The sequence below is a fragment of the Acomys russatus genome, chromosome 27, assembly GCF_903995435.1.
Source record: "Acomys russatus chromosome 27, mAcoRus1.1, whole genome shotgun sequence".
In the NCBI taxonomy this organism is placed as follows: domain Eukaryota; kingdom Metazoa; phylum Chordata; class Mammalia; order Rodentia; family Muridae; genus Acomys; species Acomys russatus.
The window spans coordinates 50914112-50941452 of NC_067163.1; the positions used below are offsets into that span (position 1 = coordinate 50914112).

The window sequence follows — 27341 nt, forward strand, 5'->3', positions numbered from 1 at the left end:
CAGAACAGCATTATCCCCGCCCCCTCAAAAATAAGGGCCCAGAAAAATTAAGGAAATTGGCCACAGGATAGTTAAAAAGCAAAGCCAACATAAAAGCAGTCCAAGGGTATGCAGTGTTCATTTTTTTGTAGTGCCAGGATTGTGTATCTAGCATAATCCATTAATGCGTGTTGAAGTGACAGGGTGTTTTGTTGTTGCTTAATATTTTTAAGATTAAAAAAAGTTTATGCGCCTGGGTGTTTTGGCTGCACATATGTCTGTGCACCATGTGTGGGCAGTGCCCCTGGAGGCCAGAAGAAAGTGTCAGATCCCCTAGGACTGGAACACAGATGGTTTTAGCTGCCATGTGGGTGTTGAAATAGAACCCAGATCCTCTGGAAGAACAGTCTGTATGCTTAACCTCTGGGCCATCTCTCCAGCCTTTAACAGAGGTGTCTCAAATGTCCATTTTTAATGACTGGGCATGGTGAAATTTGCCTTTAACCCTAACACTTAGATGGGAGACCTGGGTGGACCTCCATGAGTTTAAAGCCAGCCTAGCTTATATAGGATTCCAGGACAGCAAAGGCTACGTAATGAGATTCAGTTATGAGAAAGAAAGAAAGTCCAGTATTAAAACAAATATCTGCCAGGCAGTGGTGGTACACACCTTTAATCCCAGCACTTGGGAGGCAGAGGCAGACGAAGGCAGATCTCTGAGTTCAAGGCCATCTAGGTCTACAGAGCGAACTCCAGGACAGTCATGGCTATACAGAGAAACCCTGTCTTAGAAAACAAACAAATAAACAAAAACCAAATATATGTCTAAAGAGAATTTTATTTCAATGTCTATGAATATGATAAGAAATTTACAAAACAAAAACACCTTTACCAAACTTCAAGTGATCTATTCAGCAATTCTGTTCCTCCATCGAAGCTGCACTTTGCCAGCTCACACATGTTGGGTTTGCTCCCCAACTGAAATATCACAACTTAAGTACATACATACAATCAAAAGAAATGTGAATAAACACAGTTCTATGTAAACAATGCCAATTGACTCAGAATGACATGATCAATGAGCGAACGCAAAAAAATCAAGTTAGACACAGGAGCAACAAAAACTGTATAATTCAGAGAACACACTGAGATTTCTTTGTAAGTGCCTCAGTTCTCACACTGAACGCAAAAGACATGAAGTCGGGAGGCGACTGTGTGGGAGAGCTATGAGTGGAGGTAGAAGCAGGAAATGGGGATGGAAGTGATATTTCATTTTATACATGGATGAAATTCTCAAGAGTAAGGAAAACATTCAAGATGGAAAATCATAGCTGACACTGCTTGTGGTATGGCTGCGCAACAAAACATGAGTGTCTCCAATCAGGTGATCACGCTTAGTTTTAAAACAAAAGACTGATACAGAATCTTACATCTACATGTTTTGGTTAAAATAAAATATCTAGTCAATGTATTTTTGTAACAATTTCTTCATTTTTCCATGGCCATTTTGTTTTGTTTTGTTCTTTGAGGCAGGGTTTCTGAGTATCCCTGACTGTCCTGGAACTTACTTTGTAGAAGAGGTGGCCTCGAACTCAGAGATCCACTACTACCTATCTCAGGTAACTTTGGGGTACGGGAACCCAGAGGTCCTCCTGAGTGCTGAGATTAAAGGTGTGTGCGGCCACCACCTCCCTTTAATGGCCTTTTACTGGTATAAGCAACTTCAAATTTTTTCCTTTATGAAATATTTTTTTAAATATTTACTTTTATTATGTGAGTGTTTGGCTACATCTGTGCACCGTGGGCATACTTGGTTCCCACAGAGACCAGAAGAAGCTATCAGAGGCCCTGGAACTGCAGTTCTATAGACAGCTGTGAACTGCCATGTAGGTCTGGGAACTAGACAAGCGCCCTTCACCGCTGAGCTATTTCTCCATTCCCTTGAAAGCTGCCAACAGACCCGGGAGCATGCGAGTCCCGTTTGTTAGTACCGCCACGTGAAACACACTCATAGCACTTCAGATGTAATGTAGTCTACACCAACGCAATAGGCACATCATGCTGAACTGGAGACGGCACCAGGATCCTGGTGAACACTGTCTGTGTTTATTACTAAGAACTGATTTTAAAGCTTTCTTGGGGGGAAAAAAAATTGCTCATTTAAAATTCTGCTCCCGTTCCTAAAGAAATGAACTACTCTTGTCCCAAACAATTCCTGCTGAGGCAACATGTAAATTTCATGGATTGCTTTAAATCCATCCATCTGAAACTCTCCCAAGGCTCTTCACATCCCACTCCGCTGATAGTGTTCTAACACAAATGGAGCCTGCAAGTAAATGTCCGTAACAGCAGTGTGTGAATGAGCACTTGTTTGCACCAACACCATTTAGAATCATCCTTTGTCTTTCACAGTTTATTATTATTTTGTTCTTCACACTTACAAATCAAGTGGAAAAACACCTATTTTAGCAAGCCAAACATACCTCCAAAATGAAAAGTCAAAATGTATGGAACAAAATATACAAAATTTAACAAACAAATGAATGTTGGTTTTTTGTTTTTAGTTTTTTGTTTTTAGTTGAATGCTGCAGAATCTCCAAAAAACTGCTAATAACAACTTCAGAATATGGAAGATCTTTTTCAGAATATGGAAGATTTTCTTTTTGGTTATAAAGGTCCTGATACTTCCTTTTCTCTTTGGCGGTACAGGGATCCAACCTAGGGCTTTGCTCGTTCATCCATTCAAGCAAGCACTCTACAATAGAACTATATATCCCCAGTCAATATGTTTTAATTTCTAAAAACCTCTTTACAGGGACTGGGAATAATGACTCAATAGGTAAATGTTTGTCATGCAATATGAGGGCCTGCTTGACCCCTAGCATTCATAGGAAAGAAAGAAGGAAGGAAGGAAGGAAGGAGGAAGGGATGAGGAAGGGCAAAAAAGAAAAAGGAAAGACAGGAAGGAAGGGACACATGCATAATTCCAGCACTGAAAAAACCATCAAGCTCCAGATTTGGTGACTGACTGTGTCAGCAGCTAGGAATTCTTGGTGTATAAGAATGAGGACTGGAGTTCGGACCCCAACACCGGTGTGTGAAGCCAGGCATGGCCGGGCCCCGTGTATTCCTCTAACGCCTGCACTGAGGAGGGTGGGGAAGTGGATGGCTGGATCCCAGCTAGGTAATGCACACATGTGCGCATATACCACACATATACATCATATGTATGTGCACACGAATGTGTACAAACATAAGTAAAATAAAATCTTTTTATAGGCTGGATGGTGTCGAACAAATTATTTAAGCTTTCTGAGCTTTCTATTGCAAAACAGAAAAACACATGTCTTACATAACACTAACAGACATCAAATGAGGTACATAACACACATATATAATGCATAGTACATGCTTGGAGATATATTTGATTAAAAATCCTGCCTTAATAATATTCATACACATAACTGTACATTTACATTTTTTGTATCTAAAGTTTTTGTTGTTGTTTTTGAGACTGGGTCTTGCTATGTTCCCCTCTATTGGGGGCACAAAGTTCTTTGCACCAACAGATCACTAGAGAAACCAGGAATGTTAAATACACAGGGGTAAAAGAGATAAAATATGTGTTTTCTGTTTAGTGACCCTTCTGTTATCTGTGGAGGCAGGTCATACCCACCTTTTGCTATAAAGGCAGACCTTACCCAAGTTCCAAGACTCTCGCCCTGGACCATTATCTTTAGCTCCCAGGTAAGCCCATCCTTAGGGAAGGTGTCACACGCACTTTATGTACTGCTGACCTTTGCACTATCTTGATCAGAAACCACACTAGATTCTAGGCCTTTAGCTACAGAACTCACTCTCATGGCCACGTGTACTTAGTAAGGGGCTCTCTAAAAGTAGTCGCATCTTAAGCTTTTTTTGTACACCCGGAAAAGGAATGGCTGTTGCCTGAAAACTTTTCCCCCAAAGTTGTACTGTGTTTTAAATACGCTGACAATGAGCCAACCACCTGGCATTAAATCCCCTGAGATCCAGGGTGAGGAAGTCAATCCAAACAGGGTTTTTGTTCTTATCTCTTTGCGGGCCAGTGCCTACATTGACACCTGCAGTCTCCCCTCTGCCCCCGGGCTGGCCTTGAGTTCACGGCCCTCCCATTTCAGCTCCCCTCATGTAGCTGTTCTCAACCTGTGGGCCACATATCAGATATCCACATCATAGCTCCTAGCGGTAGCAAAATTATAATTATAAAGTGGCAATGAAATAATGCCATGGCTGCAGGGTCACCAACAACAGGAGTAGCTGTATTAAAGGGTCGCAGCGTTAGTGCCGTAGCCATGAATCACAAGGAGTAGCACAGGCCCCACAATGCTTGGCTTGCTACGAGTTCTTTTTTTTTTTTTACTTTTTAAAAATTAATTTATTTGTATTACATCTCAATTGTTATTCCATCCCTTGTATCTTCCCATTCCTCCTTCCCTCCTGTTTTCACCCTATTCCCCTCCCCTATGACTGTGACTGAGGGGGACCTCCTCCCCCTGCATATGCTCATAGGGTATCAAGTCTCTTCTTGGTAGCCTGCTATCCCTCCTCTGAGTGCCACAAGGCCTCCCCATCCAGGGGACTCAACGCAGCGGGGAAGGGACAAACCTGTGCATGGATTGTCTGGGAGTATGCAAAAGTCCATGCATGTTCTTCTGTGCCTTCCCTTGAGAAAAGCTTAGGGGCTGGAAGGTGTCCGTGACTCACGCTTGACAGCAAGATGCAGCTTTGTTTTCTCTATTCCCTTCATTTTGTTAACATTTATAAAGCCTGCGAAGAAAGCAGTCTTAAAATCCAGGCACATGGCAGCACATTTTAGCCAGTTAGAAGGCAAGCAGAAACCAAAGCAAGGTCAAGGTGAACTGCTGGGTTCCCTTTTTATCTCTCCTTAAAAATCCGAATTATTGTAAGTTTTTTTGGCTCAAATTATTCCCCAACTTTGAAATATATGTAATGAAACAGCCAAACTCAAAGTTTAAAAATATCTAATAAAAAAAAAAAAAAAAAAAAAGCCAACCGTAATACCAAGGGAGGGGGAAAAAAAAATCAAAATCAAGGAAACCTGAAATAGCCCTATTGCTTATACAATAGGGAAGAGTCTCTTCCTTCTTTGGAGTGAAAATTTCAAATTATGCACTCCCTCATTCTGACTCAAAGTTAACAACCTTCACCTTAAATAGCTGTCATAGTGTTTTAAATGTGTGCAATGAAGAGACCAGTAGGGAAAGGAATTCAAAGTAGGAGTGAGGTGAAACATGGTAAAAGTCTTGTTCTGCCACCAGCTGACTGAGAGAGAGCTGGCCCGGAGTACCCTGTAGCTCTGAGAGTCTTCAGGGAAACACACAGTCCCAGAGACTGTCACAACACCACTCCGAGCTCTGCTTCTGAATCAACGGCTTAGAAGAAGGAGTTCATCTTGCAAGCGATTTGACTCCAAGTCTGAGGGAACAGAGCAACAGCAGCAAATATTTGCTTTCTACAACGTTCTGTCCCCACTGTCCATATTAGAAAAACAGTATTCAGAGCAGCTCCATGTCACCAGGTAGCGGCTAAAATTTCAGTGTAACTTTCCTGAGGCCACCAGACACCCCCACCCCACTGTCCCTTTCCTTAAAATGCACTGGACTGGACAAGAAACTTTATAAACGAAGGACAAACAGATAAAGAATAATCGAAACACGGCAAACGGAAGTTAGATACTCACTCATCTATAAAGCCTCAGTCTAGAGTTCATGGAAAAATACTTTCTACAGAAAGGGAAGCCTGCTCTCATCAATTTTACTTCCAAAATGTCCTTTCAAAACACAGATCTTCCAGGAGGTTATACAGACTTTGCAAACCAGAATAGCCCTAAGCTAAAGAGTTAACCCTCGTCCTCAAAAGAGAAGCTACAGCACAGAGCAAGGCCACCCAATGCAACTCTTAGAATGTAGTGTGAGGGCTACACAATGTACACAAAAGGCAAGTCATCGTGTGAGGTGGTTTTTCTCGAAGGCTGAGACTAATATATTAAGACTGGAATGTGACTGTTATTAAAAGAAAGCTGAGTGGTGTTCTCACCGCTAACAGGCAGCACTCCCACCGTAAGAGCTGCTGCGAACTACAGGAAGGACTGGCCTTATGTTTAGACTCTAAGTCCCACACATCTTTAGCAGTTTCTCCCCTTGTGGCCATTATGTGTCAAAGAAACCTACAATCTATTTGCTAGGTAGGTACAGGGTATAATGACGCTCATGCATAGCAATAAAAAAAAAAACACAACAACAACAACAGCTACTACAACAAAACAAGGTACTTTCTTGTAGACCCCAGCAATAGCTTAAGTGTGCATTAAAGTCTAGAAGGAGAGGACATGTTGTCAACTTCTCTGATTTCCTGACATAATGCAAACACATTCCTCCACACTAAAACAAACGTTCCTCCAGGCTTCTGAAGATGGCTTAGTGGGTAAGGTGGTTGCTGTGCAAGCATAAAGACTTGAGTTCAAATCCCCAGAACCCACATAAAACCAGGTATAGTCCTGTGTGTCTGTAATCTCTACAGCAGAGATAGAAGAATCCCTGAAGGCTTGCTGGCCAGCTAACCGGGCATGTTGAACAACAAAATGGAAGGCAGGACATGACACTCAAGGTTGTCCTCTGGTCTACATGTGTACCATGGCATGTATGCGCCTCTCCCCCAACAGATAAACAAATAATGTTCATTAAGCATATGATCCAATCGCCCTTAGTCACAACTCTAAAACTAATGGTGGATTTTCTTACATTTTGCCCCATAACTGAGAGGCCCAAGCAAAGTCTAAAGAGAATAGTTGAAAGGACCACAAGGAGGGTTAGCTCCGTCCAACTAACACATCACATGCTACCACAGCAGCTCTTCATTTAAATGTGAGATGGCCCATTTCAGCCAGTGAGAGGCATAAAATTTGAAATTCATATCTTATTTGGACAAATAGAATTTAAAAACTGTTTCTTAAGAATTTGGATCTAGGGGCTGGAGAGATGGCTCAGCAGCTAAGAGGGCTTGCTTATTCTTCTGGAAAAAAAACAAAGGTTGGTTCTCAACACCCATGTCAAGTAACTCACAAGCACCTGTAAGTCCAGCTCCAGGGATCCCAAGCACTCAGACACACACACACACACACACACACACATAAATTAAAATAAATCTTGTAAAAAATGTTTATAAGTTCTCTCTGTTGCCCTTAAAACATAGTGTCCCTACTGAAAGGACTATGAATAAATACAAACATTTACATGTTGATAGAGGCATCGCCACCGAGAACTAAAAGATTCATATATTCTTTGCTCAACCAATTCTACTTTCAGGGATCTAGCATGTGGAATTCTTGCACGCAAATATCAGACACTCATTCATTGCAGCAATCCATGAAAGCAGGGCAGTGTGTACACCCATCACCATAAAAGACATCACACAAAGGAACAAGCCATTCTGGTCAGTGAGGGGAGGGTAAAAAACAAAAAAGCAAAGTTACTGAACAAATTCAAAATAAACACAGTGGAAATTTCAATTCGGTGCATGCCTGGCCTGCATTCATGTACTTGAATCAATGAATGGGTAATGGGCTGAAAGGATCTGTATCGGTCAGAGAAGAGCAGCTACCTTTCTCAGGAAAGGAAGGATGGGTATGTGGGGGGACAGTCTCAGAAAAGGGCTGTCCTAGACTCTGTTCTATTGCCGTGAAGAAACGCCACGGCCATGCCGACTCTTATAAAAGGAAGCCTTTAGCTGGGGCTGCCTTATAGTTTCAGAGGTTTAGTCCATTATCATCACGGCTGAGATGGCATGAAGGCTGGAGAAGTAGCTGAGACCTACGTCCTCATCCTCAGGTGAGAGAGAGAGCACTGGGCCTGGATTGAGTTTTTGAAACCCCAACGATACACTTCCTCCAACAAGGCCACACCTCCCAACCCTTCTAATCTTTCCACATAGTTCCACTCCCCGGAGCCCACGCATTCACATATACGAGCCCACGGAAACCATTCTCATTCAACCAGCACAGGGCTGCTTTAAGAAAAAAAAAGCATCTTTTTCCCCCCTGCAACATCCTTCTACGTGACCTAAAACATTTAAATGTTTATATAACATCTATAAAACATTTGTTCTCTACAGAAAATAAGATGCTACATTAAATTCCAGACTTATGTAAAAAGGATACTCAAATAATAAGGAACTAAAGAATGTTGGTAGTCAAAAGCATTCTTTGTAGACTTCACCCTTCAAAGGAATAAAGAAAAACTGTGGGCCGCATGAAGCGGGGATTATAAAGACTGACAGTGTTGTCACAAAGGAAGGCGCATTACTCAGAGAGAGAAAGGATGCATCTCAGATCTTCAAAGATATAAAAGGTACTAAAATCAGAAACACCATTAAAAAGATGCAACCATCCCAAGTGTTGCTCAGAAATAAAATTTCAACAATGAATCTTTCTGCTTTGGCACAAACTACATGCTGTGTGGGAATATGGTTTTGGATCAGGAAAAAAAAAAAATTAAAAGCGTATACATAAAGAGCTAAGTGGTATGAAGTGTCTACCCTTACCTGTACGTTTTCTTCTGTGACCTGAATTTCTGCGGTGTAAACATAATCGATTAGCATCCTCAGGGTCCAGCCATCGACTTCTTTTATCCGAACTCTCTTTGCTCGGCTCTCGCTCATCTCACCTAAAACACCAAGGAGCGATGTGAAGTTACAACAGGAAGCTGCTGTGGAAATGCCAAAACACGGTAGGCTGACTCGTCTGCCTGCCACTCACTTAATTAAGCAGGCAACCGGATCTACCATTTTTTGCAGGCCTCAGCCACTCCCCTAGAAGTTGTCCTGAGCAGACTACAAAGGAGCCTGAAGACAGCACTGCAACAGTGAAGCTGGCCTGACCCCAGCTGCGTGGCCTGACCCCAGCTGTGTGAGCTGCATCTGATGCTACCCATGATGCTAAGCATGGTTCTTGGTAAATTCCAACCTGGTTCTGTTTGTTTTTTGTTTTTTTGTTGTCTTAAGACAGGGTTTTTCAAATGCAGTGCCAGGTGCAGTGTTGCATGCCTGTAGTCCCAGCACTCAGGGAGGCAGAGGCAGGTGGGTCTCTGTGAGCTCGAGGCCAGCCTCGTCTACAAAGTGAGTCCAGGACAGACAAGGCTACCCAGATACAGAGAAACCCTGTCCCCAAAAACCCAAAAAACAAAAAACAAAACAAACAACAACAACAAAAGACAGAGTTTTTCTGTACAGCCCTGGCTGTCCTTGAACTTACTCTATAGACCAGGCTGGCCTCAATCTTGGGGATCCACTTGCCTCGGCTTTCCAAGTGCTGGGATTAAAAGCATGTGCTACCATTATCTGGCGGGGTTTTTTGGTTTTGTTTTTAATTTTCTTTCTATGAGTTTTTTCGTGTGTGTGTGTGTGTGTGTGTGTGTGTGTGTGTGTGTGTGTGTGTGCGCGCACGTGAGTGCAGGTGCAAGAAGAGGGCATCAGATAGATTCCCTGAAGTTGTATTTATTGGCAATTTTGAGCTACCTAATGTGGGTATTGTGACCTGAACTCAGGTCCTTAAGAAGAACCACATGTAACCTTAACCTCTGCTCCATCTCTCTAGGCCCTCTCAGTGGATTTAACCACATCTGTAAGAGGAACAATGTGGCCATCATTCAATGCGGCTGTTGAAAAGGACTTAGCCTCTTCCTCTAACCTGGGCCACACACAGAGGCTCTGACTCTTAGTGAGAAATCACAACTCCTCATGTACAATCTGAAGGCCTTTAAGTACCAAAAGTTAAGACACTGATTACTAGTTATAGCTAGTGAGTCGGTGTGTATATGTGAGCTCACACCTGAGGGCAAGCTCCAGTATCATTGCTGTACGTCCTAGGAACTTCATCACTTTTTAAACAGACTGTATGCCGGCCTCCTATCAGACTAAGCTGGCTAGCCAGCGAGTCCAGGGATCCATCCTCCTGGGCCTTTCCAGCACTAATATATGTATATATTCGAAGAATTTCATACATGTACTTTTAAATTTTTATTTATTTATTTTATGAGTATGGGTGCTTTGCCTGTATGTAAGTTTTTGCATTAAGTGTGTGCCTGCTGTTACTGGACGCCAGCCATGTGGGTGCTGGGAATTGAACCTGGGTCATCTAGAAGAGCAGGCAGTTAACCAGTGAACCATCTCTCTAGCCCTCAATTTATTTTGATTATATTCACCCCCAACTCTTCCCCACAACTACTCCCAGATCCACCCTCACCTATCTACTCCCAACTTCCTGTCCTCCTTTTTTTTTCTTTTCAATTAAATAACTCATGAGGTCCTATTTGTGCTGTCTATATACTTCTGATTATGGGACCGTACACTGGGGCATGGTGGACTCTATCAGGAGCCCTGCCCATAAAGAAAACTGACTCCCCTCCCTCAGAATTCATCGACCGTCTACAGCTTCTCCGTTAGGGGTGAGGGCTCATGATCCCCTTCCCATTTCACGTTCGAATGGTGACTGCCTTCAGATTCAGTGCAAGCAAGCAGGTATCTTGTGAGTATCCAAGCCCATCTGTCCTGTTGTGCCCAGAAGACGTTGGGTTGCTATGGTCCTTCTTACCTCTGGCTCTTAAGAGTCTATGCTTTGCCTTTTTACATGGGTTGTGGAGCAAACACTTTACCAATTAAGAAATCTCTCCATTGCCCCTCCCGATTAGATTGTAGATAAGCACCTTACATTGCTTCAGCCACAGTGCCCCTAGAGTCTGCAAAGTCCTACAGAGCTTGGGGCAATAGAAGTACAAAGCCATGGACCTATTCCCCAGACTTCAAAATGAGTTAGCTTAGACAAAGCCTTAGACAAAACCAAGTCTCTTAATCTATGTATATGACTGAAAATAAATAGTCCTATGCCAGGCAGTTTTCTCTATTATGCTCTATAAAGAGGCACTTTGCTAAATCACATCTTTTCCTTACATGTCATTTTTTAAAGATTATCTCCCCAGAAAATTCATCTGCTTCCAACAATGCCAACCTCAATTATATGCTTTTAAGATGTTTTAATCTTTATTTCTTGATCTTAATTTACAAAAAAAAGTAGCAAAACCAAAAAAGCCTGCCACCAAATGCATTAATGGATTAAAATTTCCAATAATCAAAGCACAGGGAAGGAGAAAGGCGAAAGCTATTTATATCCCAGTCATGGTGTTACACAGAATCTAAGTTACTGCCCTTTGCTACCTTTATAGAGTGTACTATGTTTAAACACTACGGCTTTCTGAGACTTACATTGGATAACAAATTTTAAAAAGCTACCACGGGCCACCAAGATGGTTCAGTGGGTAAACTGCTTGCTGATGACCTCAGCTGCATACCTAGGGCCTACATGGTAGAAGGCGAGATCTGATTCCACACACAGCACGGTGCACACGGGTCTATACTAATGTATCACAGGCCAGGTCCACTTGCTGCTCTTACAGAGACCTGGGTTCAGCTCCTCCCTCTCACGTGGTAGCTCACAGTCATCTGTAACACCAGTCCCAAAGAATCCAACACCCTCTTCTGGTCTCCATGGGCTCCAGGTATGCATGTGACGCACACAGATGGGTAGGCAAGTACTTACACATAAAATAGATAAATAGTCATGGACAGGTGAGCTGTCTGGTGATACTGTACAGCTCTTCCTGTATCACTTATAATGTTCCACACTCTCCATGGACCAAGTTACTTAAGATTAACTCGGGAACGAAATTAAAACCTCCACACAGAAGCTTATGCTAACCACTGGAGAAACACTAACTTTGTACTGTTCTCTTTTCATTATCCACCAATCCATCTTTCACCAAAGCCTGAAGAAGGAACTAACCTTAATTAGACCTATAATTCACACACCCCCGCCCACCTCTTTTATCCTCTCATCACTGGGCCACAGGGGTCCTATCATCTTTGGAAGACCTATGTAGCAATACCCCAATGTCTTTTTCCAATTCCATGTACGTGTGTATGTGTATGGGTGTGTGCACGTAAGCACCGTGTCCTAGGGGTCTGAGGATTTTGGACTCCCTAGAGCTGGAGTTACAGGTAGCGTATGTCAGCCAACAAAGACACTGAGCACCAAACTGGACAACCCTTCAATGTTTATCCTCTCTCCGGTGCTAACTCAATATATTGGATGACTATGTTCAGAATCAGTCGATTGCTCCTCAACCAAGTATGCAAAGCCCTTCCATAGCCAGCCTCTAATTCACTACCTAACCCCATATAATCTCTCTCACTTCCAGATATAAAATATACCAGTAGGCCAACAGTTTGTAATTTTCCACACAGACCAAACTACAACTTTTTGGCTTGATACCTGAGCTTGTCCCACTAGACTCCATGCCCCTGTTCCCCAGGCCAATCACCACACACACTTTAGGATCTCGCTGGAACCTCTGCAGGATGCACTAGCTCCTGATGACCCCTCGCTGGGTTGAGCTCTCACCCTAGATATAGTTGGGTACCTCATGCATGGCCACTCTGTCACTCTTTCCCTAGTTCTTTTGGGCTTCCCAATGGCACAGATGAAGGCTTTCTTAGCCCTATACCCCACCATGCCTGCTAGTCAACCAATGCTTATTAAGCATACGCTCTACACTGCAAGCTGGGTTAAGTATATTCATCAGCAAAATAACACATCATCTACTTGATATTTAAAAAAAAAAAAAAAAAACAAAGTCATCCAAGATGTAAAACTTCAAAGATATACTTATGGCTAAAAATGCTTCCATCCATTGAGAACCTTCAAGCAGGACTCTTGGAGCCCTGCACAAACTGGTAGCTTCATTTATCCATTCTGAATGACCTAAATTAAAAGTGCCCGGGGACTGGGGCTGGAGAGATGGCTCAGAGGTTAAGGGCACATAACAGTTTTACAAAGAACTTGGAATTCCGTTCCCAGCACCCAGCTTACAGTTGTCCATGACCCAGTTCTGGGGGGGTGGGGCGGGAAGAGGTGTCTAACGCCCCATTCTGGCCTTCAAGAGTACTGCACTGATGTGCACAAACCTACACATAGATACATTACATACACATAACTACAAACAAAAATAAAATCGACATGTATGAAACTACCTTTCCTGGATATGTGTAGCTACCTCACGTCATCAAAGAAGCCCCTCTTTATAACAAATGGAGACCATCACAGAAAACCACAACTGGACACAACGAAGAGACCAACAGACCACGAGGAGTCTAGCCCCAACAGATACACGCACTTCACAGCCCCTCCATCCAGGCCTCAGGGCGCGTCCCACGAGAGCCAGAATACCAGTAAGTCTGACGTGGAAACGTCTCTTAAAAATGGTTTAAAAAATAAGGCTAGAACAACGGCAATGTCTGTGACCATATTAACATAGAAGGGGAAAGGTTTTTTGGGGGGGGGGTCCCACCCCTAGACTGAAAACTAAAGGCAGCTAACTGCTGACTGCTGAGAGAAGGAGAATTAGCCTCTCCCAGGGACGAGCTCCCTTACTGGTTGTCCAATGCAGAGAGGTCAGCCCTGAAACAGGGGAGGGGTTGGAAGCAAAGTACCTGGGAGGGGCTGGAGGAGGAAAAGGAGAGGAGAAAGTAATGTAACTCCATTTCAATAAAAATATATTTTAAAAAATAAGCAAAAGAAAATCTAAAAGAAAAAGATGTACAGTTTAAACTCTATAATCAACTCCATTAAAAAGTCCATTATTCAGCCGGGCGTGGTGGCGCACGCCTTTAATCCCAGCACTCGGGAGGCAGAGGCAGGCGGATCGCTGTGAGTTCGAGGCCAGCCTGGTCTACAAAGTGAGTCCAGGATGGCCAAGACCACACAGAGAAACCCTGTCTCAAAAAACCAAAAAAAAAAAAAAAAAAAAGTCCATTATTCTAATTTCAACTTTATTTATAATTAGGGGGGTACTTAAAAAACAAAAATGCAACATTAAAGCTTTGATTACACAGAGAACCTAAGAAAATCACATTTAATTAATTTTGCCCCATCACTCTTCAAGTTCGACTTGTCATTGACAATAATTGTCACTGACATCAGTTCTCTTATTAGTTCGGGCTACAATGAAGCTGCTAGCAATGTTAGTCTGGCAAAGTGACTCCGCAGGCCACCACCAGTCACCGACTATAGTAGGCATGGCACAACACGCTGCCCTAGTTCTTCAGCACTCTCAAGCAAACACGAGAAGTCCATGTACTTGTAGCTTTAGTCTCATTTGGATAACTACTGCAAAGAATTATGAGCTTCTAAAAGAGTAGGGAAAAAAATAAAGGCAGCAACCCCCACACTCCCCCCCGCCTCCACTTCTCTAAGAAGCTATTTCCACTCCCGCAGACACATCCTGCATTCCAGAGGACCAGAGGTATTTGTCGATGTTAACAGGTAAAGAGACAGAAGGAAGCAGGTTCCCAATACAGCTCTCACCCTGCAGACCAGTTGTCTGGTGTCCAGCCTCCTTCTTACTATTTGGCCTGGCCTGAGTGGCATTTTCTGTCACTGGAAGCCTCAGGCATTCTAACTTGGGCTCGTTGCCTGCAGCATCCTATTCCATTTTCCCCACAGCAGCCATGAAAGGCAGAGCGCTGCTCTATAGTCACTGGCTAACCTACCCTCCTCTCCCCATCGTAAGAACAGGAACTCCTCAGCTTTGTTCATCACCATGGTCCTCAAAACCTACAGCAACATCCAGCAAATGGAAGATGCTCAGTTCCTTGATGGACGAAAGCATGAATCTCAGACACATAGAGCCATGCATAAAATTTTCAACATTTACATTCTTTAATCACTCAAGTAATAATCTATGTTTATCTTTTTAAATTTTTGCTAATTTATACTTACTTTAAAATTTATATTTATTATGACACAGGAAGTTATCAGAAAGTATATACTCCCAAAGAAGTACACACTACTCAGTCTTTCTGACTAGAGTTTAAGAGATTCAACCTGTGGGGCTGGAGAGACGATGGCTCAGTGCTAGGAACACTTGCTGTTCTTCCAGAGGACCCGAGCTCATGTCATAGCACCCAGCTCATAACTGCCTGTAGCTCCAGTTCTAGATGGATCCAACACCCCTGACCTCTGACCTCCCAGGGTAGCTGCACCCACATGCACACAGACACACATATACATAATTACAAATAAATCTTAAATGAATTTTAACCTGCATCACTGAATACAACTAAATGTCTTTGTTGAATCAAAGTGTGGTAGAGGCTACATTTTTAACAGTCTAAACCCACAAGAACCCAATTTGCTATGCTCTTTCTCAAGTCATAGTTAACTACCTGGCTTGACTCTAAATAGTCCCAGTAGTCACAAGATGACAAACCTGCAACTACACCGTGGAATTATTTATCACCTTTTTTCTCTACTCCATACTTGAAACTACAAGGAGTAACAGAATCCTTTTTTATATCATATAATTTGAATGAAATTGTCACCTACAGTTTAAGGGCCTGGACTGGAGAGATGGCTCCCTGATTAAAAGTGTTCTCTGCTCTTGCATAGGACCAGAGATGGGTCCTAGCACCCAAGTCAGGTAGTTCACAGGCACCTATAACTGCAGATCCTGGGGGTCTGAGCTGCTCTCTGGGCCTCTGCCACCTCCTATACACACACACCACGGACTCACACAGGCTCATCCACATAGACAAAATAAAAACGAAACAAATATCATTTCTTCCCTCAAGCAGAGCCTTGCTATATTGATTCTACTATCTCAAACTCCTCGACACAGGCTACCATGCATCTGGGATTAAAGATTTGTGCCACGGTGCCTGGGTGGTAAGGAGAGGCTAATAACTACATTTTTGTTACTCTCTGGAGAATAAAAAAAAAAAAATGTATCAAAGAAAATGTCTATGAATCCTCAGCCACATGGTGCGTTCAAAGCAAGATTGTGTTATGTGAGACAAAGTCTCAAAGGGAGAGGAAAGGTAAGGGAAAAAGGAGGGAGGGAGAGAGGCAAGGAGGGAGGGAGGGAGGGAGGGGGAAAATCTATGAAAGTAAAAGGGGAATTATTACAGAAGATGTGGGGAGCCAAGGCGGGGGAGATAAAAGAAGGCACTAGAAAGTGAATGTGATCATGGTATGGCATATGAGCATTCAAAGGTCCCGGTGGAATTCATTATTTTATAGAATTAATATATACTAATAGCTTTTTTAAGGAAAAAAATTGTAGATGTCTAGCCTACAGTTTGCACAATCTCCTACTCTTACACAATATAACAGGAGATGGATAGCCATTTTACTTACTGCCAGCATTAAGTGAGCAGTTTCTCTTGTTTTTTTTGTTTGGCTTTAACTTTTTAAAAAAACCATTTTTGAGAATTTCATACATGAGCACTATACTGCATCATTTCCACCCATACCACTCTGAACTCTTTTTTTTGTTTGTTTGTTTGTTTTGGTTTTTTGTTTGGTTTTTTGTTTTTTGAGACAGGGTTTCTCTGTTTAACCTTGGCTGTCCTGGACTCCCTTTGTAGACCAGGCTGGCCTCAAACTGACAAATATCCGCCAGCCTCTGCCTACCCAGTGCTGGGATTAAAGGCACATGCCACCACGCCCGGCCCACTCTGAACTCTTAAATCCTCCTTTTTTCTTCCCATTATTCTCAAATCTATAACCACTTCTTTAATTATTGTTTTCTCTCTCTCCCTCCCCCCACCTCCCTCTCTCCCTCCCTCCCTCCCTCCCTCCCCTTCCTGCCTGCCTGCCTGCACCCTCCAACTGCTGGGATTACAGTCATGCATCACCACACCCAGTTAAACTGAGCATTTTTCTACTGGCCAAGAGATCAAAAGACACGCTAAGAAATTCACATCTATGCCCTCATCCAATCTTTTAAAAAAATCCAGAATGTGAGCTACATGATCACGCTACTTTCCATATAGCAAAAGGAAAGCCCAGGTTATTCAAGTCAGTCCCCAAAGACTGAGTGGTTCCCACAGGGCTGTGGCCCTGAAGTCTGGCCACACAGACAGCACAGGTGTTTACTGGAGCATTTCTAGGCCAACCGTCCAGGAGAGCTCCCATAAGCCAAGACCCTGTCCAGAAAGGCATCCAAGATAACAAACACAATATAAGCCAAGAGACTAAAGTGAGAGTCGGCACAGAAGAACGTGGCCACCCTTACCTCGTTAGTATTGACTATTCACAGCCCTGACTGCCAGCATCTTCCCAACGCTTCCCTGACTTGGCTCACAACCCCACTGGCTGTCCTTCCTCCATTCCTGGTGACTAAACTCTGCTCAGAAAGTGACAGGACTCTGGTCTCTTCCTCTGCTAAGACACACAGAACGTTTTCCCCACTTGCATTCCCTCTCTGTATGGGCCATGTTCATCTGGGTATACCCTCTCCGTTCACAGGAAATGTCAGAACCCTCCTCCCAATGCTGTCCTGACAACTGGGTCACTGGGTGGGACCAGGTTTCTACCCCCTACATTTAAATTAGGTGCCTCTCATGTCCCCAGCTGCACAATAAACCATGAGAGCAGCAAACACAGTCATACTCCGCTTCTTTCTTAATGTAATACGTTAGGCACAGGCAATACTGAAGAGTCTATATATTATAAGCAGCATTTTTTCCCCCAAGAGAGGGCTCTCTACATAGCCCTTGACTATCCTAGAATTTGCCATGTCAACCTAGCTAGCCTCGAATTCACAGAGATCCACCTGCTCCTGCCTGTTGGGATTACAGGTGTGTGCCACCGTGCCTTGCTACAACTTTCTAAGTGTATCTTCTGACACACCTACCACGTACGTTCTATTTGGTGTAGCGAGACTTGAAGACTACACTCGGGGATCAGACAGTTCATTTCCGTGCACAACATCACAGCTTAGTCTCCCCTTATCAGTTTCACTTTTTTGCAGCTTTTGTTACTCACAGTCAACATGGTCCAAGCGTATTACATAGGAAGTTCTAGAAGCAAAGTTCGTAAGTTTTAAAGTGGACACTGTTCTCGGGGGCCTCCTGCTTTTGTCAACGCCGGGGACACAAATCATCATTCTGTTTAGCACAGACGCACAGGATGCGTTACCCATCAGGCCCTAGCGGCTACTGGAGCATCAGTCAACCATCATGGTACTGCCAAGCTGATGTCCATGGGACACTTATTTTATTGAATAATACCTCCTAAGCACAAAAGTAGTGATGCTGGCTATTTTATCATAGCATGTTTTCATTATTCCATTTTACTCTTAGTCAATGTTGCTACTCTTTGCCTAACTGACAAGTTAAACTGTATAGGTGCATATGTGCATATAAAAATATTCAGCTTACAAACAGTTTGGACCTATCCACTACTTTAGGTATCGTTTGTAAAAGGACTATGCTCCGCGCTGCCCCCCCCCCACCTCCCATTTCCTCTATATGGCCCAAGTGCAACGGGGCAAATGCTCTGCATTCAAAGGAAATGTGTGAACCTTCCTTTCAATGCCCCTCCCCTCCCCTCCCCGCCTCTTTAAAAAAAATTAATTTATTATCATTTACTCAGATTACATCCCAATTGTAATCCCCTTGCTTGTATCTTTCCATTCCCACCCTCCCTCCCTCCCTCCCTCCCTCTTCCATCCTACTCCCCTCCCCTAGACCTCTAATAGAAGGGGACCTGACCACAGCCTATCAGATCTCATCAGCATAGCCTGCTTCCCCTTCCTCTGTGTGACTGCTATCTGAACAGGAGGTCTAGGTCCACTGCATGCATTGTGTCCTTGGTTGGTGCCTCCTCTCCCATCCCCTTCTCTTCTCAACTTCCTTTATCTTCTGGCCATGCTGAGGACTGAACAAAGGGCCGGTGCAAACCAGATACATGCAGGACCACTGAGCTCCACGCCCAGACCTAAGGATTTTCTTGGGGTTTTTGTTGTTGTTGTTGTTCTTTTGTTTGTTTTGGTTTTTGTCATTTTTTTATGTGGCTGGAGGTATAACTGGCATACATTAGTTCTTTTCCAAAAGTGCTAACGGCAAGCTATACATGTTTAGACATATTAAAGTAAAAACCTAGGCTTATGGACCTACGTCAGCCTTTTTCTTGGATTTCCAAAATAAACTGTCTTAAGACAACGCTTCAGTTTACTATAAATACTGGATTAAAGGAAATGTGCAAACCCATTCGGAGGAAAATATAAAACAGTAAAAATGCCCTTTCCTTTAGCACACACAAAAGCCAACCAATAATAACTGAAGGGCCTTAAACGCTGTTCTAAATGTCAAGAAGGCACACTGAGAGAAAACACGTCAATTGTAACCTTGCAGTGGCAATGCTAAGCTGAGGACTAAGCATAGAATGCACAAGGCAAGGCAAAGGTGGGGGCACCCACCACGGGTCGAGGCACCCCCTTTATAACTCTTCCTCTCACCAAGGCGAAATGCTGAAAACAAAGGTTAACACGGAAAGGTCTCCATTCTGAATACAAGGTAAAAACTACCGCATCACATACCTGTAAACATGGCGTGGAAATAAGGGCTGCAGGCCGCCAGCACCACCCTGTGAGCAGCGATTTCCATGTCTTCTGCCACAAGCGTGACATCACACAGCAAATTCTGACTGTTCCCAGGGAGAAAAAGAAAATGTAAATGCCTCCAATAATAAAACTATTCAACATTATACACAAAACTGAGGCTGTAAAAAAAAAAAAAAACGACTTTTTTTTTTTTTGAGGTCTTGTCTACTTTAGGGAAATCCCTTCTCTTCTAACAGGATAAAGGCACAGAAAACTGTATGCTAAATAAAAGTCCACTGTGCCTGGACCTGCCCTTGTCCCAGAAACCTATCCAAACTTGATCACTGATTTCTCACCCTTCAGGTACCTAAGGAGGCAGGGCAGCAATGCCTGAAAGGAGATGCAGCTCAGTAAGCTCAGTCAGCAGAAATGCACGAGGTGCTGCAACACAGAGATGCGGACAAGCAAACTAAGCCAAAAACACCCCCCACCCCACCCCCCACTTGCTAAATTTAAAAATCCTGGAAATGACCCTGGGTCTCCACACCAAGGTGAAATTCTACTGTTATGCTGGCTGCTTATAGAGCATTTGGGCACGAAAGGCTTCACCTAGCCCATGTTAGCAACATAAAATATATTATTCCTTGAGGCCGAACTGCCAGTAACAAAACTAAAAAGCATTCTGTAACGTTAAAGCACTCTCCAGCTATCACAATTATACTTAGAATCCTGAAACATCCACTTTAATTCCTGCAAAAATGTGTGCTGAACCCATGATACTACATTCTCTGGGTGATTTAAAAAAAAAAAAAAGTTACTGACAGTTATGCTGGGACCAGCAGGGAAGTTTCAAAGTCCAAATATTTGTTGGCAGTCATCTTCTGAGAGACAGGATCAGACATGGTACAGGCACACATCCTATCTGCACATGTGTGAGCACCGAACTCACATGTGCACAGGGGAAACAGCTCACACTTCGCTCTCAATCCCTCTGCCTCTCTCCTTCAAGGGGAGCCTACTGCTAATTTCCCACCGGCTCACAAGCAACATGGCTCTGGGAGCTTAAGCAAATCCTTGCAGTCTTTCACTTGCTTACAAACTTGTTCCTAGGGGGCTCACACCAAAACTTTCTGGGAAGTCTACTGTCACTTACTCTCTCTTGAGTTTAGGAAAAATTATGAGAAAAAGGAGCAGGCCAGCTCCAGATATGACAGCGTTCCCTGGCCTAATTCCTGACGAGCCTGCTGTGCCATGAAGACTGAAGTGTGGCTTGTGGGTGGCGCTGACTTAAAAAGCTCGTGATAACGAGAGGCATCGGGAAGGTCCCATAGTTGAGTCATTAAAGGAGACACTCGTTAGGAATTCCTCCAGATCAGGTGGACAGTGACAAAGTCTACCATCAGCACAGAGAAGTAAAAACATTCTGCCCACTGTGAATGCCAGATATCACAAGTAAACCAACATGGAACAGGCAGAGGGGTGGGGAGGACCTTCTACTGGATGGTCCTTTTTAGTGGTCCAAATGAACATTCGGAGAAATCAAGGTTAAAAGAAACAGCCCAGGCTAGCGGTGTAGCTCGGTGATAAAGCACTACTTACTATGTATGAGACCTAGGGTCTATCCTCAGGACCACACACATGGGCTGACCTGCCTACAGCCCTCCCCAACCCTCAAGTGCTGACATCAATATTCAAATTCAGCACCTCCTCTCCACCACAGGATCATCCGATTACCTAAGCCAGAGCAAATTACAAGATTTCTTTAAGCTTGAACAAAACAAACTGGCCTTGAACCTTTGTTTTTTGTTTTTTGTTTTTAATGGTTTTTCGAGACAGAGTTTCTCTGTGTAGTCCTGGCTGTCTTGGAGTCTCTCTCTCTCTCTAGACCAGGGTGGCCACAAACCCAAATAGAGATCTGTCTGCCTCTGCCTCCCGAGTGCTGGGATTAAAAGTATGCACCACCATGCCTGGCTCTGGCCTTGAACTGTTATATAGTCCAGGCTAGACCCCAAATCAGTACATAGCCCAGTTTGGCCTTCAACTCTTAATGATTCTGCTTTGGCTTCCCAACTTCTGAGGTTATGGATGTACATCACTGCACACTAGTCAAGAAATCACTAAATGTCACATAGTGCTGATAAACGGCTCAACTGGGCTATCTCTACAAAACATTTACAAAATCAAATAGAGTTTATACACTCATTCAGAGAAGCACTCCCAAGCCATCTCTGCCACTAAGGCGACTAACAAAGGCCATGCCTTACCAGACGTGGAAAACATCGCCATAAAGATGCCGTGGGAAGCTGGGTATGGGAGCTTACATCTTTAATCCCACACTCAAGAAGCCCATGAGGCAGGAGGGTGACACATACCAGGCCAGCCTCTTGGGCAACACCCTGTGCCTGCCTATAAATAAGCAAGCAAGAAGGAGCAGGACAATCATCAACAGAGAGAAAAAAAAAAAAAAAAACAGTATGTGTGATGCAAAGACTACCCTCAGCAAACGACAGTGGGGGACTGCAGCCCAAGTAGAGTGGGCAGAGGATGGAAATGAGCAAGGGGTCAGGGGTCAGAGGTCAATGAGGGGTCATAATGGGGCCAGCCTGGCTTTCCTATAGTGAGAGGAAACCTGAACTCCAGTCAAATCCAAGGCAAGGGCATCTTCACCAGTGTTTTCCTCGTGTCAGCAATCCCCCCTACTGCTCTCATTTAAAGATGGATCTTAAGCAGCATTACACTTGAATACCTCAAAAACCACATAACTAATTACGCTCGGCTTCAATTACAATTACTCATTGATCCAAGCCTTCTAGCACAGCACCTGCTGGTTCCTGCGTAATTAGCTTGGCCTCACTGGCTTATTAGCCGATGTCAGTTAACTAACAAGACTGAAACATTAACGAAATATTATACAGGCACATCCTGGGTGAGGCTGCAGGAAGTCTGAGGACCTCATTAGAAATCACGGCCACAGCGGCTCTTATACCTGTTCTTCTTCCTTTTGTGTCAAGCAATAATAAATCTTGAAACAAAAGCCTGGCCTGGTACTGTTGAGTGTGCACTACATGCACATCAGCATTCATAGCTCGTCACCTCCCCTCCTCTCTTTTAATTTGTAGTATTTGTGTGTGTGTGCATGCATGCGTGCGCATACGTGTGTATGTATCTGTGTGAGTATATGCTCATGTGGGTGCTGGGAACCAAAGGCCTCTTCTGTGAGGCCTGCAAACACTCTTTCTTTTTTTTTGGGGGGGGGGTTGTTACATTGTACTCTTTTTTTTTATTAATTTATTCATATTACATATCAATTGTTATCCCATCCCTTGTATCCTCCCCTTCCTCCCTCCCTCCCATTCTCCCCTTACTCCCCTCCCCTATGACTGTGACTGAGGGGGACTTCCTCCCCCTGTATATGCTCATAGGGTATCAAGTCTCTTCTTGGTAGCCTGCTATCCTGCCTCTGAGTGCCACCAGGCCTCCCCATCCAGGGGACGTGGTCAAATATGGGCCTGCAAACACTCTTAATGCCCAGCCATACATCTCTCCAGCCACCCCCCCCCCTTCCTAAAGGTGCTTTCTTACAAGCTGAATGACTGGGACGTGCAGAGAACTGAGAATGCAAAGTCTGACAAGAAAAGACAAGACATTTTTACTAGCTCACAGCCTGTCGTTTAGAGTGAACCTCTGGGCTTGTATTTGAAGTCTAATAAGACAGTAGGCTACAAATAGAAAAGGACTTCAAAATAATGAATAAAGTTGTTACTGAGCATAAAACTGTATCCGTTCCTTCCTCAGCCATTCCAAGGCGCCTACTTGATGCCACCGGGCTGTCAGCTTACCACAGAAAGGCAATGGCGCGACAGCAAGGGCTTTACAGGTGAGTGGGAAGGCACCCAAGAAAACAAGTCATAATAAAAGAGCCTACAGGCACCTGGATGGTGACTCACACTTGAAAGTCAGCCCCTGGGAGGTGGCGGCAGGAGGAGTTCAAGGTCAACGCAAGGCCAGTCCAGCCAGACCTTGCCCCAAAATACCAGAGATACAAAGAGACACAGACAGAGCCTGGAACCGAGAGAAAGTCTGTGATGTCTAGGAAGAAAGTGGCCCAGGCCAACTATGAAAAACCTTAAGAAAAAAAGTAAAGCCTAGAAAGGGAATATGGAAATTACAGATCATATGTAAAAATGTAAATAACACTGGGGTGGGAGGAATTTATCTTCTAAATCAGTGGTTTTCAACCTGTGGGTTGCATATCAGATATCCTGTGTACCAGATACTTAGATTATTATTTAAAACAGCAAAATTACAGTTATGAAGTAGCAATGAAATAATTTTATGGTGGGGGGGGGGTCACCACAGCATGAGGGAGTGTATTAAAGGGTCAGAGCATTAGGAAGGTTGAGAACCACTGCTCTAAATGAAACAGTATCATAAAATTTGATATATCTTAGAAAAAAAAAAAAAGAGAGAGAGAGAAACTTTGAAAATGATGAAACCTGCCTGGATATATTAAGACATTGTTGGGTTTTGTGAGCTAAGACGAATGAATTCCTAAGAGCAGAAAAAAACCTATCACTGCTTTTAAAATCCAGTGGGTCCTCTTAAAGCAAATGTGCCATCCAACTTGGAGATGTCAGAAATAATTAGATGTGATATGAAAACAATTTACTAATGACTGGAAGTGGGGGCAGTAGGAAAAGGACAAGAGTCTGCCCCTCCCCCTCAGGTGCCAGAGATAGTCTGGAGGCACCTCCTGCCTCGGGGAGCAAGTCCAGAGGTGTGCAAGTCCAGAGGTGTCGGGCCCAGGAGGAAAAGTGAGAAAAGGTGTCGATGGGAATGCAAGCCCACCAAAGTCTGGAGAGCTTTGGCACAGAGAGGAAAGGAGCAGCAGCAGGCGTCAGAGAAAGAAGAACACAAAGTTGGAAGAAAGCAGCAGAGGATGAGCTAGGGTCAGCTCCTATCAGGACATGGCCCTGTGGCCCACAGTTCGCTATGGGGCACTAGGGAGGCAGAATGAGGAAGTGAGCTGTTTGTCTATACCGGTATGTGTGGGTGCAGTTGTGTGCATCTGTGTATTTACGTGTCTGTGCACTCATGCATGTGTGTATGTGTATGTGTGTATGTGTGTGTGTGTGTGTGTGTGTGTGTGTGTGTGCGCGCGCGCGCGCGCATGAGCACATGTTTGTTGCATATCCATGTGAGTTCACATGTCTACCTGTCTATACCTCCCCAGCACTGGAATGCACTGTGAACCACTATGCTGGCTATTTGTGGGGGGAGGGCTGTGGAAGGGGGATGGGTTTTGTTTTTTTTAGGCAGGATTCCTCTGTGTAGCACTGGCTGTACTAGAACTTGCTCTGTAGACCAGGTTGGTCTTGAACTCAGATCCACTTGCCTCTGTCTCCCAAATGCTGGGATTACAGACATGGGCCCCAGCTGCCCGGCCTCTTTTATGGGTGAGTTGTAGATTCTGGACCAGCATTTAGCTGACTGAATTATTTCCCCAGCCTCGTGTAAATTGCAGGTCAGAGAGTCCCCACGTGGAGATTTCAATTAGTCACATTTAACCAAATCGAAGACTGACAATGCCCATTACTAGAAAAGCAGACAGATTCTGTCTAACATGCCAATAATCTCAAACAGACGAGCACGTACAACACACAGTCACAGTCATCTCCCCTTCTCCTCCTAAAGCCGTGCTGCCAGGTGACATCTGTGAATTCCTGTGGCAGCCAAACACAAGCGAAACCTAGGCCCTAGGCTTGACAAGACACAGCAGTGTGCTAAGAGTTCTGGGAGCACTCAGCCCCTCAGGAGACTTACAAACACATGGGAAGAGGAGACAGTCCGCCACAGGTGAACTTGGGAGGAAAACCGGTTACAGCCGATGCGACAGCGCACCAGGGAACTTAGAGAAAAGGCAGCCAGTTACCACCAACGATTTAGAAACTACTTCAAACTAGTAATGGGTCCCAGAATAGGGAATCTATCATCTCTTTCAGCCAGCCTTCAGACAGCAGAACCGGAATGAAAAACGATAGAGTACAGCCACAAGGAGCCCCTGGGGAGAGCATGAACTCAGTCTCTGTAGAGAAAGAATGTCTTCTGGTCCGGGGACTTGCAAAAACACTTGGTTGCTCTTAAGAGAGGTAAAAGAGGATTTATTTATGAATAAGTAAAACGAAACATGAGTGGGGGGAAGGTACGGGAAAGTGTAAGAGTGGAGAACAGGGAGCCTGAAGAGATGGCTCAGTGGTTAAGAGCACTGCCTGTTCTTCGTAAAGTATCCGGGTTCAATTCCTAGCACCCACATGGCAGCTCACAACTGTCTGTAACTCCAAGATCTGACACACATAAATTAAAATTAAATAAAAATATTTTAAAAAAAAAGTAGAGAAGAGGAAGCTGCTGCCTCTCCCGAGGGGAAACAGTTAAGCTAGGGATGGTAGGGGGTCTAGACTATGTGGTGAGACTAGCTACAGGGCAGAGCCTGCAGAATACATACACCGGGGGGGGGGGGGTGGCTAGAGAGATGGCTCAGAGGTTAAGAGCACTGCCTGCTCTTCCAGAGATCCTGAGTTCAATTCCCAGCAACCACATGGTGGCTCACAACCATCTAAGATGTTATCTGATGCTCTCTTCTGCAGATAAAGCACTCACATACAATAAATAAAACAAACAAATCTTAAAAAAAAGAAAAAGAAAAAAAGAGTATATACACAGGACACCTTGCTACAAGTTTGTTATTTCAAACACGGTGAAATACAGATGGCCCTGCAGCCCTGTAATCCCAGCACTTGGGAAACTGAGGCAGGAGGATCATGGCTTCAATGGCTAAAGACTTCCAAGACCAGCCTGTCCACAGCCAAAGCCTGTCTTTAATGGGGGTGCTAGAGAGATGGGCTCAGCTGTTAAGAGCACCGAGTGGCTTACTGCTCCTGTAGAGGGCACAGGCTCTTACCCCAAACACCCACATCAAATAGCTCATTACTGCCTGTTAATTTTGGTTCCAAAGATCTAACGCCCTCTTCTGGCCCCCATGGGCAACTCCATGCATGCAGTGTACATAAACAAACACGGACACACTCGTAATAAATAAATCAAATAAATAAATCTGTGTGCTAAAGGGATGGTGCAGGGGTTGAGATCAAACAGGAAGAGATGGAGTAAGATGCTCTGACTCCTGGTTCAGAGCCGACCAAGGACAAACGGAGGCAGCACAGTGGGTAATGTATGCCTCATGGGTTTCCAGCACCTCGGGGAAGAGGAGGAGAAAAAAGGAAGATGGTTGTTTTAGTGAAGTCATTTTCAACTGTCCCTTCTTCACATTCTAGAGGAGTTTAATGATCCTCTCCCTGCTCAATAAAGACCATTAAAAAGAAATCAACCACCAGTGCTTACGAGACCCTACAGACTGCTGCTGGTTAACTCTGCCCGTACTCCAGGCTGTCTCTCAATCCTTCTTACGTAAAGACATCTGGAAGGGCTGAAGGGCTTCTTGTCCTTCAGGGAAGATCTTGTGTTCCACTGTAGTGCACAAAACCAAAAGATCCCAACGACACTCCGCCATAACAAAACCAGAGCAGAAACAGTAACGCCCTGTGTGATTTTTTTTTTCCCAAAATCTCTTGCAAAAATACTGAAAGTGATGAAAACCAAGGCAGCCTTGCTTGAGTTCGGTGCTCAATCCACTTGCTTTGGCCTCTAAGTAGCAAGTAGGAAAAACCGCATAGAAGCTGCCACAGTTGGATTGTTCACAGGTACAGCACAGACAGCAGCATGCTGGAAGGAGGTGTGGGTCACACGCTGTGTCAGTCCTGGCGCACAGTGAAGGAGAGGGGTGACAATCATTCCTCTAAGAGAAAGACC

The 27341-nt window shown here is 44.1% G+C and overlaps 1 protein-coding gene across 2 annotated transcripts in view; it reads right to left on the minus strand.

The window, feature by feature from the left end:
• Klhl2 (kelch like family member 2) overlaps nt 1-27341 on the minus strand; it is a 115569-nt gene that overhangs the window by 67062 nt on the left and 21166 nt on the right. The window contains exons 3-4 of one of the 2 annotated variants that reach the window (XM_051169499.1): nt 19470-19576; nt 8581-8702 (exon numbers count right to left, since the gene is read on the minus strand). In XM_051169499.1, coding sequence (XP_051025456.1) covers nt 8581-8702; nt 19470-19576 — 229 coding nt within the window. Of the gene's footprint in view, nt 1-8580; nt 8703-19469; nt 19577-27341 lie in introns of those variants that run through there. The other variant, XM_051169500.1, reaches the window with a different exon arrangement.